The sequence below is a fragment of the Phaseolus vulgaris genome, chromosome 4 (genome assembly GCF_051622355.1).
Source record: "Phaseolus vulgaris cultivar YP4 chromosome 4, ASM5162235v1, whole genome shotgun sequence".
Lineage (NCBI taxonomy): Eukaryota > Viridiplantae > Streptophyta > Magnoliopsida > Fabales > Fabaceae > Phaseolus > Phaseolus vulgaris.
Genome location: NC_143501.1, coordinates 36,479,536 through 36,498,836, shown reverse-complemented (window position 1 = coordinate 36,498,836; position 19,301 = coordinate 36,479,536). Strand labels below are relative to the sequence as shown.

Here is a 19,301-nt window from a genome sequence, read left to right as displayed (position 1 = left end):
TACATTCTCTTTTAATTACAATGGTATAAATTAACATTGTTCATTCCTTGTGATTTGATTAAATACTAATGGACAATATAAATACATGAAAAATCAATTACTTCTATAATAGCTACTTTAAAAAATTGTAGCTGAAAATATTTATGATTTATTCACTATGTAAAATTTTACGTGTTTAAATTAATTTTCAATTACTCCATTTTTTTTTATTTCTAAAGTGCATTTTGGTGGCACCACAAAAGAGACTCATTCGTAAACATGCAATTGTCGTTCCTTTTGTAAAAGCCTATGCACCTTAACAGAGGTCATATCATAATAAAACTTTGCGGCTTTGCCATTTTCACTAAACCCATTTTCTATATCGTTGGGATTTTTATTTTTTTTCAAAATATACCCATTCAAAAGAAATTTCCTCAAATAAACTTTTTTCTGCTTTAATTTCCAAATTTATTTTATTTTGTTTTTTATTCATATTGAGAATTCAATTTCTAATTAATTAAATTTTACTCAATTTTTAACCATGAATAGTGTCATTATATATTTTTTCTTTTTCCCTCTCTAATTTTAAAAAGAAATTTGAAAAATCAAATTATATTTTAGCTTTTCAAGAATAAATTTTTGATTATTTTTTAGTACAGATATGTGTAAATTGAGAATTTAATTTCCTAGAAATCGAATTCTCAATCTAGTCACTCCCACACTAAAAATTGATCTGAATTTGATTCTCGAATACCCTAATTTGAACCTAATTCTTTATAAAAATGAAAAAAAAATGTGAGCTATTTCATGTTGAGAATTTTTTATATTTTTATTTTTTATTTTTTTAAAAAAACTTTCATCTTGACATCTCAACTAGGCTGACAGTTCCGTAACAACAATCATTCGTCATCACATGAAAAAAATATTATTAAAAAACAAAAACAAAAATACAAAAATATGGAAAAGCAGAGCAAAACTCATATGTTAACAAAAACACAACAATCATTTTTCATCACATGAAAAATGTATTATTAAAAAAAATACAAAAATATGGGAGAACTAGATCAAAACTCATATATTAACTGTACCTGAGTGGAGAGATGGGGCCCAGACACGGTCGGTTGATGTAGTATAATTACTGATGTGTCGATCTTCCTCTTCTTCGGTCGGTCGTTCCTTCTTGGTGTCTCCTTCGGTCGGGCGGGGGAGGGTACCTGCGAAGGCACTCCGACGCTCAAATAAGTGAGAGATTCTAAGTGTGGTTTAGTAAGTGGATGAAAAACGTACCTTTCTTTGGCCTGAGCACAGTATTTATAGGATTGCCTAGTGGACTTTCTGTTCCTTGGGCTTAGGGTGGTTATGAGTAAATCTTGTCAGTTATGTACCGGGATACCCGGAGAACATATCTTCTTTAATCACGTTCTCCTTATTTTTCGGAGGTGTATCTTAACCGCTTTAGGTTATCGCGTAAATATCATTTATTATGAATTTGGTCGGTCGGCCACGTGTGTCCGTCCGGTGCCTACCGGTACACTTTCCCCCCAGGCTCGAGGTGAATAAAATCCGAAGAGTCGTAATGATTGTTGGGGTTTCCGAGGTGTCAGACATTAATTATAACGGTATGATTGGACGTTCGCTTTTTGTCGAAGGCGACGGAGATGGATCTTACGGTGTAGGTTAAGTGACGATTCGTCTTCCGGCTGATAGAGGTCCTAGGATGAATTCATATCTAACGGATGAGGGTGAGAAGGAAATGCTATAAATAGCGCTCCCATTTGCAGGGATACCACGTTTCCTTGAATTCGGCATCCGAGTCGCTCCGATTGCCGAGTCCATATTGCGAGTTGTGTTGCTCTACGATCTGTAATTGTTGACCGAGCATCGATTCGTGAACGAAAGGTTAGTTATGTCGTCTCAACTTTCTTGAAATAGAATAGTAAGTAGAGAGTCGAGCGAGAGTGGGGAGTCATCGTCCGGTAGTAGCGAAAGTACTAGTGGGTATATGGGTCCGACGAATGACTGGGTTGAGAGTGCCATTAGAAATACCGCTACGACGCTTAGGAAATCTGATGACTTGGATAAAGTGATAGCAAAGGCCCCCCTCGTACGTTCGGGTCTACTGTCGGACATCGTAGTTGCCGAGATATGTGGGTACACCGACCGCGTGTGTCATGGGAGGAAAACGCCCCGGTAGATTTTTTTCTTTGTTTACAACACTTTGTTTGTTGATTTAAGAGTGACCTTGCCATTTGATGAGTTTACGGCGGATGTGCTAAGGTTTCTCAACCTAGCACCTACTCAGCTTCACCCGAACTCATGGGCGTGCTTACAGGCCTTCCGAATGGTGTGTCAACTTTTTGACCTGACGCCTAGAGCGGAAGTTTTCTTGTTTTATTACAACACGTATCCGTCCAACCCAGTGAGTTGGGTTTCGTTGGTGAGTCGTCCTAGGAGTGTGCGTTTTGCGGCTTTCACCACGTCATACAAGAACTTCAAGGAAAGATATTTCAAAGTGTTGTGGAGCCGGACGACCGAGAACATTTTTACCTGGCCGAGGGTGGTACCAAGTTTCCCTTTCATTGGACGCAGAATCCAACCTCTCTTACTACTAATTCCCGAACGGCCGTGTCGGTGTTGGGCAAGGCTGAAATGGCGGTATTCGACCAGCTCCCTCACAAGTTGCCCACGAGGGAGATAATATTTCATTATATACGTCGTCTGACCCTTGGGCGGATTTTGTTGGTATGTTACTTTGCAATTTTGGTTGGTCGGATTGTTTCATTAATAGTGTATAATTCATGTATGTTTTGCAGAGATAATGACTCGGACGGATGCATCCCTTAACGCTTACATGAACGACTTACGCCGACAAAGGAATCGGTAGGTGGGTTCGCTTGAGGCGAGCGGGGCATTGGCAGTTCGGCCGGCCACGACGGTACCTGCTGTGGGTGTTTCGGCCGCGGCGGCTGCCAAGAAGAGGGGACGACCTTCTAAAGGGAATCAAGAAGGCCGAGCCGGGCCCTCCCGAGCGACCTCTAAGCCAACATTGCTATCGGCCGGTATGGAAGTAGCGGCCCATTTGCAGGTGGAACTGACCGCGGAGGAGAATGAAGTTTTTTCTACCATCCCCACAACCAAGTTGATGGTGGAAACGTTGGAGTTACAAAGTCGAGCGCTCATAGCGAGCCGAACGGTCGTCGAGGAGCTCGAGAGAGTGACGACCGTCATTGTTCCTCGTTTAAAGAAGGAGGTAACCGAGGCCAACCAAGCTTCGAAGGTGTCGACCGAGATGGCCGAAAAGCTGAAGGGCCAGATAGAAGAGAAACAGGCGGCCATAAAAGTGCATGAGGAGCAGAAAAGGGGCCTCGAGGCGCAGCTAAAGGAGGGGGCCGACCGGGAGGAGGTTCTAAAAGCTGAAGTGGCTAAGTGTCAAGACTTCATGCTTCGCATTAGTGAGGAGTACTTCTGGTTGGGCATCCAACAAGCGGCTTGTTTGCATGGGATACCGGCGGAGGACGACCGGTATGATATAGAGAAGGTGGTGGTGGATGGAGAGCTGGTGCCGACCAACCCCATTGACAATCCTAATGAGGAGGCCGAGGCGGAGACCCCTGGGCCACAACCAGACGCCTCGTTTGATGAATTGATGAACAATATTCAGTAAAATATTGTTGGACCCGACATGTGGGCAATATACACTTGTATTTTGAATATTTATAATTTTAGTTGGTATGTTTATGATCAGTCGGGTAGTATATGTAACTACTTTTTGAGGAGAAGTGCATAGGCCGAAGGGGTTATAATTTCTGAACCTGGGTAATAGATGGTTTAGTTTATACAAGTAATGATTTATTAATGCGGATACCGAACGAGGCATAGATTGTTCAGTTGACACGAGTAATAATTTGATAATTCGGATGCCGAACGAGGCATAGGTTGTTTCAGATTACACAAGTAATAATTTAATAATTCGGATGCCGAACGAGGCATAGATTATTCCAATGACAAGAAGCAATAATGAGTGCCGAACAAAGAATAGACAATTCTAATTACGTTAAAGTAATAATTTGATAATTCGGATGTCGAACGAGGCATAGATAATTCTGATTACGTTAAAGTAATAATTTGATAATTCGGATGCTGAACGAGGCATAGATTGTGAGTAATAAAAGAAATAGGAGAGACTTGGATTCTGGTTTATAGTGCCTCGTTAAAACCTTCTCGGTCGTAAACCCTCCTTAGGGAAAAACCGACCGAGCGAGGAAAGAGTACACCCTCATTAATTCAACTGTAATAAAATTTGAGATGCGTGGCATTCCACGTTCTCGGTATGTCCTTCCCAGATAAATGTTCTAAGTAATAAGCTCCACCAGCCACTGTATCTGCTATGCGGAATGGTCCTTCCCAATTGCTAGAGAACTTGCCGCCTTCCTTCCGGGCGTCACCTCGCATTCGCCATACTAAGTCACCTTTATGGAACAGTCTCGGTTTGACCTTGGAATTGTATCGTCTGACTGCCCAGATTTTGCATGCTTCCTCTCGAATTTTACACTTGTCCCGAAGTTCGTTGATGAGATCTAGGCCGACTGAGAGACTTTCCTTGTTCAGATCAAGATCAAGGGCTTGCCGACGGAGAGAAGGTTCTCCAATTTCGACGGGGATCATGGCTTCAGTGCCATACGTTAGGCTGTACGGCGTTTCTTGTGTAGTCGTCCGAGGGGTACAGCGATATGCCCATAAGACTTCTAAGAGTTCTTCAGTCCAGTTACCCTTGGCTGGGCCGAGACGTTTCTTCAGCTCGTTCAGAATGACCTTGTTTGCAGCTTCTGCTTGGCCGTTTGTTTGCGGATGTTCGACCGAACTGGCGATGTGTTTGATGTGGAGCTTCTCGTAAAATTCAGCTAACGTCCGGTCGGTAAACTGCCGACTGTTATCGGTGATGATGATCTGTGGAAGGCCGAAACGACAAACAATATTTTTCCATATGAAATTTTGGACATTGCGAGCGGTGATCGCGGTCAGAGGCTTGGCTTCAATCCACTTGGTAAAGTAATCAATGCCGACCAGTAAGAATTTACATTGGCCTTTACCGGGGGCGAAAGGGCCAATGATGTCCATACCCCATTGGACGAACGACCAAGGTGATAACATAAAATGAAGTTCCTCAAGTTTTTGGTGGGACAAAGTACCAAACTCTTGACATTTAAGGCATTTCTAGACAAAATTGGTGCAGTCGCCTTGGATGGTCGGCCAATAGTATCCGGCTCGGAATACTTTGGCGGCCATTGTTCGTGCGCCTGAGTGAGTGCCGCAAATACCTTCATGCAATTCCCGGACGACATAGGAATCTTGATCGGGTGTCAAACATTTAAGGAGTGGTCGGGTATAACCACGACGATAAAGATCGTCGTCGATTAAGACGAACCGAGCAGCCTGTTGCTTCATGGTTTTTTCACCTTGAGGACCACATGTACCATCAAGTAAATATTGCTTAATTGGGGTAATCCAAGTAGATTCCGAGTCAGTCGTTAGACATTCCTGTAGGTCGATGCTTGGGCGTGCAAGCGTAACATGGATGACCGACCGGTGTATTCCTTTACATTTCGTGGTTGCCAGCCGGGACAAGACGTTCGCGCGAGTATTGTGATCGCGTCGAACGTGTTGCATGGATATCTCTGAAAATGTGCTCATCAGCTGTTTGACTAAGTGATAGTATCGCTGCAGAAAGCTTTCTCGGACTTCATACTCGTCATTAAGCTAACCGATGACGAGCCTATAATCACTTTTACAAATTAACTTAGCGATTTCCAATTCTTGAGCGAGGCGTAAACCGGCTATAATGGCCTTATATTCGGCCTGATTGTTCGAAGTTTTGAATTCAAATTTTAAGGCTTGCTCGATAACAATCTCGCCGGGTCCTTCCAAAACGACTCCAGCGCCGCACGACCGCTTATTGGAAGAGTCGTCCACGTATAAAATCCACGATGAGTGTGCAATCCCGGACGAGGAAGGAGTGAGTTCGGCTGCAAAGTCAGCAAGGGCTTGCGACTTGATAGCCCCTCGTGGTTGGTACTGAATATGGAATTCTGATAATTCTATTGTCCATCCAATCATTCGTCCGACTAAATCTGGTTTAGTGAGAATTTTTACAATAGGGTAATTTGTCCGAACAATAATACGATGATTTTGAAAATACATACGCATCCGTCGGGCGGTAATGATGAGAGCCATAGCCACCTTTTCGATCATTTGGTATCGGACCTCGGCGCCATGGAGGGCGCGACTAACGAAATAAACCGGACGCTCTTCAGAATTAATCTCTTGCACCAAGACTGAACTAACAGCTTCGTTAGAAATAGCTAAATATACTATAATCGGCTCTCGGGTATCCGGTTTCTGGATGACCGGTGGGGAGGACAAAAAGGTTTTCAATTGGAGGAAGATTTCCTAACATTCAGCCGACCACTCAAAGCGAGATGCTTTTTTCAATAATTGGACTATGGGTCTTGTTTTTTCTGCAAGCTTAGGAACAAATCTGGACAAGGCGGTGAGCCGACCGATGAGTCTCTGAATTTCTTTAATGGAGTTGGGGCTCCTCATTTCGGAAATGGCTTGACATTTTTCTGGATTAGCTTCTATGCCACGGTGAGTAAGCATAAAACCTAAGAACTTTCCTCCCTCGACGCCAAACGCGCATTTGTCAGGATTGAGTCGCATCCGGTGCTGCTGGAGAGGTTGGAAAACTTCTTTTAGGTCAGCAACATGTTGCTTACATGAGTCAGATTTGACAACAATGTCATCGACGTAGACTTCAACATTCCGGTCGATCATGTCGTGGAACACATGATCCATTAACCTTTGATAAGTGGCCCCGACGTTTTTGAGTCCGAAGGGCATAACTTCATAGTAGAAGTTGTCGGAATCAGTCATGAAGGCCGTCTTCTTTCGGTCGGCCGGGTGCATTTGGATTTGATTATAACCTGAATAGGCATCGAGGAAGCTAAGAATGTGATGCCCGGTCGCCCCGCCAACTAGACGATCAATGGTAGGTAGAGGATAAAAGTCTTTTGGGCATGCCTTATTGAGGTCCGTGTAATCAACGCACATTCACCATTTTCCATTCGCTTTCTTTACCATAACTACGTTGACTAGCCATGTAGTGTAATGGGCTTTCCGAATGAATCCAGCTTGTAACAATTTATCAGCTTCGTCACGTGCGGCTTGACGTCGTTCCTCTCCTAGATTTCTTTTCTTTTGAGCTATTGGCCTAGCTTCTTTATATAGTGATAATCGATGAGTAATGACCTTCGGGTCTACGCCAGGCATGTCAGCTGTCGTCCATGCGAAAAGATCAGCATTTTTCGCAAGCGTCATGCCGATGGCTTTTCGGTCGTCCGGCTTCAGTGAGGTGCCAATATGTGTAGCATGGCGATCATCACAGAGTGGGAATGGATGTAAATCTTCTCCTGCTTCCATACGGGGATTGTCCATACGAGGATCGAGGTCAACAAGGGCTATCATATGGCGACGGGACATACGCCTTCCTGAATGTCGAGTCGGGGATCATCCTCTTGTGGGAGTCAGTCGTCCGGATTGACCGTGCAGAGCCGCCGAGTTGGCTCACTTTTCAAACTCGCAACATAACATTCTCTAGCAGTTTTTTGATCGACATGGATTGTTGCAATGTCGTCATTTGTCGAGGGGAATTTCATGGCTAAGTGTGGGGTGGAAACAATGGCTTTTAACCTGTTGATGGACGGACGACCGAGGAGGATGTTGTAGGAAGTTTGGGCGTTAACTAGAAGATATCGTACGTTTATTGTTTTATGGAGACCGTCTTCCTCGCCAAAGGTTGTATATAAGTCTATATACCCCTTAGTGTCGACCCGTTCACCTGAGAATCCTACAATTTGTTCATTGTAGGGTTGAATATCTGCTTCTGAGATGCGCATTTTCTGAAAGATTTCCCAGTAAAGTATGTCGACTGAGCTACCTTGGTCTACCAAAGTCTTGGCAATTGCGAACTTGTCAATCTCCACAGTAATCACCATAGGGTCGTCCTGGGCTGGATCTATGGCTGTGAAGTCGTCATCAGTGAAAGTGATCGGAGGTATGTGTGGACGCCTTCTCGTAGTAGTATGAGCGGACTAAATGGCCCGGAGATGTTTCTTTCGGGCGGAATTAGAGCATCCGCCACCGGCAAAGCCTCCTGCTATGTAGTTTATTTCGTGGTTTGGTTCACCCAAGGTAACTGGTCCGGCAATCATATTGATAACTTCGCAAACTCGTTGGCGAGGTCGGGCGTTTCGGTCGGGACTGGTGCTGCGGGCGCCCGTACGCCGAACGGGGCTTTCACTGCGTTTTCGTGAAACCTAGCCATGGTCAGTTCAGCGTTTATAGTCATTGCGGTATGACCGGTCGTCGCCACGGGACGAACGATCGGTGCTTCGTGGTGGGGATCTTGAATTTCTTGTCTTCTTGATGAACTGCCGCAAATGGCCAGCCTGGATGAGCTCTTCGATTTTGTCCTTCAACGCTTGACATCCCTCGGTCGTGTGACCGAAATTACGGTGATACTGGCAATGTTTAGGAGTATCTGCATTCGGTGGTGTTTGATATCATTTTAGTGTCGGAATTAACTTCGTTTGTAGTGCTTCATCTAAGGCTCGCCCCCTGGGAACAGTTAAAGGGGTGTAACTATTGAACCTGGGAATTCGAGCTCCTCTGTTCCGGTTGGACCTCGGAGTGGTCCGGACGGTCCGTTCTGTCTCGATTTCTCTTTCTTTGCTCGGGGTTTGATCCTTGAGGACTCCGGTTCTGACGGCTTTGAACCGTTGGTGATAGTCAATGTGTTCCTCAATTTGCATGAATTTGGTTGCCCGAGTGCGAAGATCTTCCATGTCTTGAGGTGGCTTCTTGATGAGACTTTCAGTAAAACGACTCGGCCGGATGGCCGAAACCAAATGGTGCAATGCAACTTCCTGTTTGAGCCCTCGGATATTCATACATGCTTTGTTGAACCTATCTAAAAAAGTTCTAAGAGATTCACCTTTCTCTTGTTGTACCGCTAGGAGAGACATGGAGGACATGTGATGCGGTCGGCTGGTGGCATATTGAGTAGAAAACTTTACGGCTAAGACGTTAAAGTCATCTATGGAATTCGAAGGCAGCTCTGTAAACCAAGTAAGAGGTTCTTCTTGGAGCGACGTGGGGAATACTTTACACCACACATTGTTGTCTGTGGTATACATAGTCATTTGCGTTTTGTAAACATTTAAATGCTCGTCTGGGTCGGTTGAGCCGTCATAGAGTTTAATGGTGAGGCCTCTCCACTTGTCGGGAAGTGGTGTAGTGATAATTTTGTCTGTAAAAGGATGACACCTTTTACTTAACTTTCTTTCAATAGTTTCAGTTCTGGAACTAGGATTGGGGTCAGTCGGTGTAGGTATGCGAGAAGCGGTTCGGCCGGCCGTATGGGATTGGCCTTCTCGTTCGGGATTATCAACCTGTTGCTGGAGTCGTGCATTTTGCTCTCTTAATAAGGCAATTTCTTCCTCTTGACGGCGTCTATTCTCTTCGTGTTGGCGGCGGTTTTCAATCCCCTTCTGTCGCAATTCCTCCATCTGAGCTTGGAGGGTTTGAATCATAGTCATCTGTTCTGCCATAGCGTCGTTGTTGTTCCTCGTTGCAACCATTATGCCTCAAAAATTGAAATCTTGCCTCGGCCCCACGGTGGGCGCCAATTGTACCTGAGTGGAGAGATGGGGCCCAGACACGGTCGGTTGATGTAGTATAATTGTTGATGTGTCGATCTTCCTCTTCTTCGATCGGTCGTTCCTTCTTGGTGTCTCCTTCGGTCGGGCGGGGGAGGGTACCTGCGAAGGCACTCCGACACTCAAGTAAGTGAGAGATTCTAAGTGTGGTTTAGTAAGTGGATGAAAAACGTACCTTTCTTTGGCCTGAGCACAGTATTTATAGGATTGCCTAGTGGACTTTCTGTTCCTTGGGCTTAGGGTGGTTATGAGTAAATCTTGTCAGTTATGAGTAAATCTTGTCAGTTATGTACTGGGATACCCGGAGAACATATCTTCTTTAATCACGTTCTCCTTATTTTTCGAAGGTGTATCTTAACCGCTTTAGGTTATCGCGTAAATATCATTTATTATGAATTCAGTCGGTCGGCCACGTGTGTCCGTCCGGTGCCTACCGGTACATTAACAAAAACGATACAGGTAGACTATACATATTAATAAAGAATTTTAAGACAGATTAGATGGAAGTCTATTATACCTATTAATAAGAATTTTAAGAATTTAAGAATACTAAATTTTCAACTTGAAGAATAGGTCCAGATTAAGAATTAAAGTGGAAATAAATTTATTTAAGTAAAATAAATAAATAATATTGTTTGGGAGAAAAAAATAATCTATGGTTGGATGTTTGAAGGAACTCAATGTACACATTTTATACAAGTAATGAAAACTATAATGATATTCATAAACCCTAAAACACATCCTACACAATCTTCGTATATGATATTCGCGTTGCATTGATGGCATCTAAAAATAGTGTTCCTTCATTTATTGTTATGTATACTATAGTGTTCATCAAGCATAAATTATCAAACTCAATTCATTCATTCACCTCATGTCTTAATTTCTTTGTCTTATTATGTTATTGTTTATGGTTTGTTTTGGAGTGGATAAAAGCTTGAAAATGAAAAGAAATAAATGAAAAATTTATAATTTAATTTTATGAACATAATTGAATAATTTCTTTATTTTGTATATTAATATATTTAAAAAATAATTTTTAAAATAATTTGATATAAAAATAATTCTAAAAAACTAGAAGTAAACAAGTTTTACTAAATAAAAAAGATATATTTTGAAATAAAAATATATTAAATAAATTAATTTACAAAATTTAAATTTAAATTATTTTATTTTATTTTATTTATTATTTTAATTGCAAATTTTATTATAATGAAAATGTAATTATTAATAATAATTAATTATATTAAAATATAATCGTTTATATATTTCATAATTAATGCTTCCACATAAATCTTCATTTCATTGTGTAGAAAATTTTAAATGAATAATGACTTTTATTTGAATCTTGATAGGTGACATCCAATTTTTCTCTACACCCTAGCAATCAATAATATTATTATTTTTATTTGAATCTTAATATTTCTAAAAAAAAATCATTAAATAAAAATTAATTTTTAGAAAAATAGTTAATTATTATATTGACTAAATTAGATACTATTTTAAAAATTAAACAAATTATTGATATTTAAAACAGTTTTTATAAAATTTATAAGTTAATTTTTAAATTAGTATTTAATTAGTTACATAATAATTACTTATTTTAAATTTTAAAGTTGATAGCTAAAACTTTATTATCTAATTAAATATTAATTTATAAATTTATTTATAAATTTTATTATTAATAAAAATTATTTTAAATATCAATAATTTTCTTTATTTTTGGGTAGTTGCATATAACTCTGAATTGACACCGAGCCTAAAAAATTGGCTATTATTATTTTTTTCAATTCTTTTTGTCTTCTCAAATATTGAAACTACCTATTTATAATTATAAGATTGAAACTACTTGTTTAGAAATTTAAAATCTAAAAATATCTTCATTTAGCAAAAGAATAACAACTCAAATTATTTATTCTCTTATGTGGCAACTTAATAATTTGACATGTATAACATCTTCATGAACTTTTTTTCCTTTGAAAACACAGTTTTTTTTTCTTTTCCTAATCTCCGTACTATCGTGCATCACAAAATATTCCACAATTGTTTCATGAATAATCCATCCTAACGAAAAATGTGTTTATGGCCATTTTGATAGTATTTGTGCTGAGATTCACTCACCCATAACCTTGTTTCCAAACCAATTCTACTTTACTATATGAGAAAAAAATATGGGGTATATTTCAATTCTACCATAAAAAATCTTAAATCATTATTTATTTTGACCATGCTCCTCTTTCTTTGTAGATATTCTGTTGACAATCTCTTATTAAATGGTTTCCAATTGACAAAAGTTGCTTTTGAAGGGATTCTCTTCTACCACATAACTCTAAAAAATTTCATATTGATAGGCTAGTTGCCTCCTTTTATTTTATGAATGATTTTATATGCATATTTGAATGACTATATATCATTATGTTTCTCCTTCCAAACTTATTTAGCTTGATAGACCTCTCCATCTTATCCCTTTCTAATTTTTCCATCAGATTTAATAATAATTCTTTTTGCATTCAAACAATAATTCCATTGAAAAACTCATTCTTATGTATCTCCATTCCAAGTTCTCATCTTACCCCTCTTTTCTTCTTTATGTTCAAATACAATATATAACATATTATATCTTCATTCAATATTTTGTTGTTGTCCAAAGCCAAATCAATCCAAATCTTCACTTTGTTTCCATCCTCTAGCTTCCTAGACATATCTGTTGGAAATTTCACATTGACTAGAGATTAGAGCCTTTCATTATATATAAGTGGGTGCAAACCTCAACCCTATGAGCCGATTTTATGGGGTTGAGTTAGGCTTAAAGTCCACTTCGTAATATGGTATCATATTTGATTATCATTTTCACACACATTTTACATCTTCTTCCACCAAACTAAGTTATTTTTATATACATCCCTTTATTGTCATATTTCTTCAATTCTTACACTTCAAACCTACACTAGTGCAGAAAAGGCATATAACACCAGTTCTAGGAGTCATATAACACCGGTTCCATCACCGATAGAGATCTTAGCGATGTAAAATGTCAATTACATATAACACTGATTGTAAAAACTGGTGTAATATATCCCAAAATCTGAATAAATTATTCAAAAATATGTTATCCAAAAGGCACATATAACACCGATTGTGGCTCCCAACCGGTGTTATATGTGCTCCCGAGTCACATATTAAATCCCAAACCCAATACCAAAGCATTCAACGTTGCCGAGGGTTGATGACCCCCAGATCCAATACAAAGACGTTCAACATATAACAATTACCCAATTTAAAGCATAATACATTATATTCCAAATACAATATACCAAAACTAATTATCTATATAAATAATTATAAACCAAATAATAATTAAAATTAAAATTAAAATATTTAAAAATAAAAAACTAACTTGGAGCATGAACGTGAAGGGAGCTTTGACGGCAATGTGACGGCGATAGAGGCGGAGATAGTGGCGACAAGAGCGACGACAAGAGTAGAAACAAAATAGCAAAGTGTGAATGGAAGAATCTCGTTCAATGTGAATGCTCTCATGATGAAGAAAACGAAATAAGAGAGAAGTGGCACGGGAGCGGTGGAGGCAGCGACGGTGGTAGCAATGTTGGTAGAAGAAAAATGAACCCTAGAGTAAGAAAACTTATAATAGGGTGAATGAAGAGTGAGGGCACGAGACAAGAAAATATGGTAAAAACATAACTTAAACCTTTTTTTACTTCGAAATAACATATAAAACTTTTTTTAATCTGGAAATTACATATAACACCGATTCCTCTATCCAACCAGTGTTATATGTAGTGCCAAGAGTTAAATTTTTCAAATTTTTTTAAAAACTTTTGGAATGGCATATAACTAGTGTTATAAGTCATTTTTAAAAACTTTTATTTTTTTTTTAATCTAGGAGTAACATATAACACCAATTCCTCTATCCAATCGGTGTTATATGTAATCCCAAATATAAAAAATTTTAAAACTTTTTTTTTTGCTCTGAGTAAGACATATTACATTGAATAGCCCAACCGGTGTAATATGTGTCAAATATTTATAAAATGTCACCGTATTTTTGTTTACATCGGTTCTCATTTAACCGACCTATTATGTCGTTGTAAACAATGTTATTTGCACTAGTGATATGATCTTATTCAACAAAGAATTCCTTTGAGTGTACCTTCATTTATCCAATAAATCCTCATTGAATGTACTTATTTCTTTAACCATCTAATCCTCCATGTTTATTTAGACAACATACTTTATCCCACCTCACCTAATAAATTCTCCTTTTTTTTTATTCACTCTCAACGATACAAAACTATTTTGCAAGTATGTTAAATTTCTCACTACCTCTTTCAGTATTTTAAAGAATGACGCATAGAAAAGAGTAAGAGATGTCAGCATTGAGTTTACTACACATGAAATCATTTTATGTTCCCACGATGCTAGTTTTGTATTGAAAGTATGGATCACTAGTTTCCAAATTTCCAATCTTCTAAGATTAACCCTAATATGTATCCCTAAATAATTCAAAGGAAAATGGGATAGAAAAGTTCAACATATCAACAAAAGTTTTTGTTGTTCTTTCCTCCAACCCAAAATCTCTCAACCTACTTTTAAAGTGATTCATCTTATGTTCAATATCAGCTTAAAGTTTCTCATAATACCTTTATGTTGTCTCTTATATCTTTCCTAAAATATTGTTTCATCAACAAATTGAAGAATATTAACTTTCACCATCTTTTCCACCTTATACCCTGAAAATAATTTATTTGTATTTTCCTTTCATAAGCTCATTTAATCTTTCACCTACAATTGTAAATATGAAAGACAATAGTGAATCTCTTTGTATCAATCATTTTGTCATTTTAAAGTTTTTTTTCATAAGAATGGAAACAAAATTACATTAAAGGCCCTTCTTATTCAATGTATCCATTTTTTTTTATAGAACCTAACATTTTCTAAGCATATAGAAAGGAAACTCCCAATTCAAAGAATCATAAGATTTTTCATGGTAAGATTTGAATACCAAATAACCTTTCTTCAATATCATACCCTCATCCACTAGCAAATTTTTCGCTAAGATACTTTGTAACAAATTTATCAACCTTAGCCACTAATGTGACGAAAGAAAGAGTACCTCCTCTTTAAAAAAAATCATTATTAAAATCTTTATCCAAAATCTCATAAAATATCCTTCTATAATCTGAAAGTTGTAGTTATCTAGGTTAGGATTTTTACTTTATCCACATTCTCAAACTACCTCCTTACTTTCATTGTATGTTCTAAGAATCTTTGTTAAATTTATCCTTGAAATATTTTAAAACTTCTTTATTTTACCTTTAAAGGTTCTTGTTCAAACCTTCCTTGTACATATATTCCTCTCAACATATTCTTATTTTATTTTCCAATTTAGAGTTGAATGAAAGAATTTGGTATTATTGTTCCTTTCTTTAAGCCTTCTAATTCTAGCATTTTACCTCCAAATAGACTATTGTATTTTGTGACATCCCATAACTACTTGTTTAGATTCCTTTTAGTTCATACTTCCTCATTCAAACTTTGTATCCCCTTTTATTTTTGTCTAACCCTTTCAATTTAAAACACATACATCGTTGTCCCCAGTTCCTTCCCATCCTTTGTTCATAATTTTTTAAAAAATTTTCTCTAACAAACAATATAATATCCTAAAAAGTTTAAGTCCCAAACCTCATTATTCATCCTCCATTAGAAAATTCATCAATTCTATATATACAAACATCTTATCAATTTTAGTTTTCACTTTCCCATTGGTTTTATACTAAGTTAAAGTTCTCCCCCATCATATCTTCCATTCTCATATAACTAATAAATTCATTAAATTCATCATAGGTGTTCTCCATAATCCTTTGTATTACTTCTTTTCTCTCTCTCCCATGGTTAAAGTTCCCAATAACACATGATAAACTAAAAGTGCTACACTCATTTTTTTCCTTCAGCTCCTGTCACATCCTCACATTTTCTTCATATTGGCAAAATGAAGATATACAATAACAACATTTTTTTCCTTTGTTCTTCCAAGTCCCTTCAAAACCTAAATATCCACCTCCAAAAAAGTTCCAATGATAACTCACATACCTCATTACCCATGTGTAAAGTAGCCCTCTACAAAGTTCACTTTTGAATGCTTTGCCGTCCACAAGATCAGCCTATAATTATTGACAAAAACTTACCTCTTTATTTTTCTTTTTCATTTCTTGAAGACAAAGAAGTAGATCTTCTTATTTTGAAAAATTTATTCACTTGATTTCCCCTTGATACCACCCAAGACTCCTCACGTTTTAAGATAACACTTTCATCCTCACTACGTGTAACACCTGATTTTCTACCCATGTTCCACAAATGATAAGCCTTAAGCACCTCATTTTCAACCAAAAGATTGTTGGGGAATAAAATATATAAGCTTAACAAATTATGGATATACTTTTTTTCAAGTTATATTGTATAGAATTAAAAAAAAAATCTTACTGTTTATCTCACAGGTCCTGAAAATTCAGATGAACAAGGAAGCAAATGCTTAATGACGTGTCTGTACAGGGGTTTTATTACCTTCAAGCATTTAAATTTAGTGAATTTGATTTTTCTTTTCATTCCAAATTATTCAAATTTTAAAGTATTTTATTTTAATGGATCATTTCAATCATCACAAAATATAAAAATATTAATATTAAATAATACTTAATAATTTAAAATATTAGTTAATAGTAATTTTCAGTTAATGTTAATTAAAGTTATTTTTAAGTTTGCAAGATTTTTTTAGATAAGATTGACAAGGTTTTTTTATCAAATAACGTTCGCGGTTAAGATTATTTTTCAAATGTTAATTATAATTATTTCAATTAATATTTATAAAAAAATTATGATATTGTTGGTTAAGAATATTTTATGACTTTTCAATCAATGTCACTAAAAAATATTTCGATTCATATTGATCAAATCAATTATAATTATGTTTGGTAAAAAATTTCTCATATTGATATTTTAAAAGAAAACATGTCCAACTTCGAAAAAAAAAAATTGGTGATGTTGATGGATAAATAATCATAATAGATCAACAAAAATATAATCATAAACGATGTAAATGCAAAATTTCTAACTAACATTTATGGAAAAATAACTTTGTTGACATGACTGAAAAATATTGATTAATGTTGATCAATAAATAATTTTCTCTTAATAACAATCCTAATAGTGTCAACCAAAAAATAATACGTATTAAAGTTGACTTCTACATTGTTTGAAAAACAGTTTCATTATTGTCAATAAAAAAACTTACCTAACATTAGCCAAAAAATAATCATGTTAAAAAATTGATTTGTGTGCGTGGCTAATTTTACTCTTGATAATCTATTTGAACTCTTATGTATTGAGGTGATATTTAATTATTTAATATTTTGTTCTTGATTGATTATTAATATTGTTGTTTTACTTCTAAATCGTTCTGACAGTTTGATAATCTTAAATCTGACCGAAAGGTATTTTTAGGGTTCTGACCTAAACAAAATTTGAGTGCTAGAAATAGACTTCAATTGTTAATTGCCATTAACGTTTAAGTGTGATTCTAAGTTTTTTTTATAAGTATGCGAGAAATTGATATTTAGAAAACATTCTTAAGAATTTTATATGCGAGAAATCGATATAAATGAATTTTCTACGAGCATCAATTTCAATCAAAGAACTTAATATTGACATGCTAATCAAAATAAATAAGAGTGAGACAGATGAAACATAATTCCCATTTTGAGTGCTAGAAATAGACTTCAATTGTTAATTGCCATTAACGTTTAAGTGTGATTCTAAGTTTTTTTTATAAGTATGCGAGAAATTGATATTTAGAAAACATTCTTAAGAATTTTATATGCGAGAAATCGATATAAATGAATTTTCTACGAGCATCAATTTCAATCAAAGAACTTAATATTGGCATGCTAATCAAAATACATAAGAGTGAGACAGATGAAACATTTCAATTGAAGCAATTAGTCTTTGATTTGTTTTCTTGTTAATTTTTGTCATTATAAAAATCTTCAAACCAACTTTTTATTGTTCAATTTTATATTTAGCGCAATATTGTACTTGAATAGTTAATTGTTCCTTATGGGATCGATATTCATCCTTAAGGACAAATTATTACTTCTGACAAAGCGGTGCACTTGCCGTAAAAAGTCATCAACCACTAAGCACACAAACTCTTGAACAAATCCGTCAATAATGGTCCAAATATTTTTTACAAATTGGGAATCAAAACATATCATGATTTGTAACTTTCTACATATATGTACACTTTCATTAGTTTTAATTATACTATTTTGATTACTTTCAATTGCATGTTTTTGTTGAAGATAGCTGGAGTCTCAACTCAACTTGACAAAAGAGTGTGTTTGATGAAAAAAATCTTTTTGAAGAATGGTGTATTGTATTCATGGTTCCTATTAGGTTAGAGGTTGTTTAAATATGTCTTTTGCAAAACATTATATATGTTATTTTATAAAACAATATATTCTTTTTGTACTGGTGCAAATCTGATAAACCTTTTTCAAAATTATGTTTTGGGACCAAAATCAGATTGGCTCATTGTTACAATTATAAACTGATCTGGAAGTGGTTATATAACTACCAGCAATATTTTCAAAAAAACAATTTGTTCATTTAGACTTCAATATGTTATTTTGATAACAACTTTTAAGTGTTTTTGAAATTCTGATTTAAAACGGAAAGCTATAAAGGGATAGGTTTATTCCATATTAAACATTTGTTGAGACTGTTTAAAGAGCTTTCAAGTGTTTGTTTGAAATTTTTATAGTTTTTGAAAGGCTTTCTCAAAAACTTCAATGTGTGCTTGAGTTAGTGCTTCTTGGTTAAGGAATTAAGGTTCTGTCACAGTGGTGCTGCAAAGGGAGCTAGTGTTTCGTTGGATGGAATCTTATTGACTGGTGTTTAAAAATATGTGGCATTATCACGTCCACAAAATTTTGTTAAGAAATCCTATCTCGCGGACTCAACATGTAATAAAATTTCAAACATTATATATAATTTTAAAATCTTTCTATGTTTTATTTTTTATTTTATTGGTATATTTAATAATTTCTCTTATGATTCTTATAATTAAGAAATGTTGTTTTCTTAATTATTTTTTATCTTTTTATTTATGTTTCAATTTATTTTGTGATATTTTATTTAGTCTCTAGAAAATTTGGTGTATTATTAACTCTGTTTACTTATTGTTTAAGGAACAAATAATCCTTAAGTAAAAACACAGTATTTTAAATTTAAATTATTTGGTTTTAACTATAAAACGACTGTCGAATGTTATTAATATTGAAATTGTCAAGTTTTTATATTGATATGTTAAATTATTTTTTATTAAATATGAAAAATATTATTGGCAGAAATTTTTTGGTGATAAAATTAAAATTTATATAGTTGGAATTTGAAATACACATAGGATTTATGTAAATTTTTGGAATTGAAATTATTAGTAATTTGATTAATGTATAAGAGAAAAAAAATATTTTT

General features: G+C 35.9%; 1 protein-coding gene across 1 annotated transcript; it reads right to left on the bottom strand.

Moving 5' to 3' along the window:
* Positions 1 to 7,559: 7,559 nt before the first annotated feature.
* LOC137838700 (uncharacterized) lies at positions 7,560 to 8,030 on the bottom strand. The gene has a single exon (XM_068647931.1). It carries the CDS (start codon positions 8,028 to 8,030, stop codon positions 7,560 to 7,562), a length of 471 nt encoding a protein of 156 aa, XP_068504032.1.
* Positions 8,031 to 19,301: the final 11,271 nt, after the last annotated feature.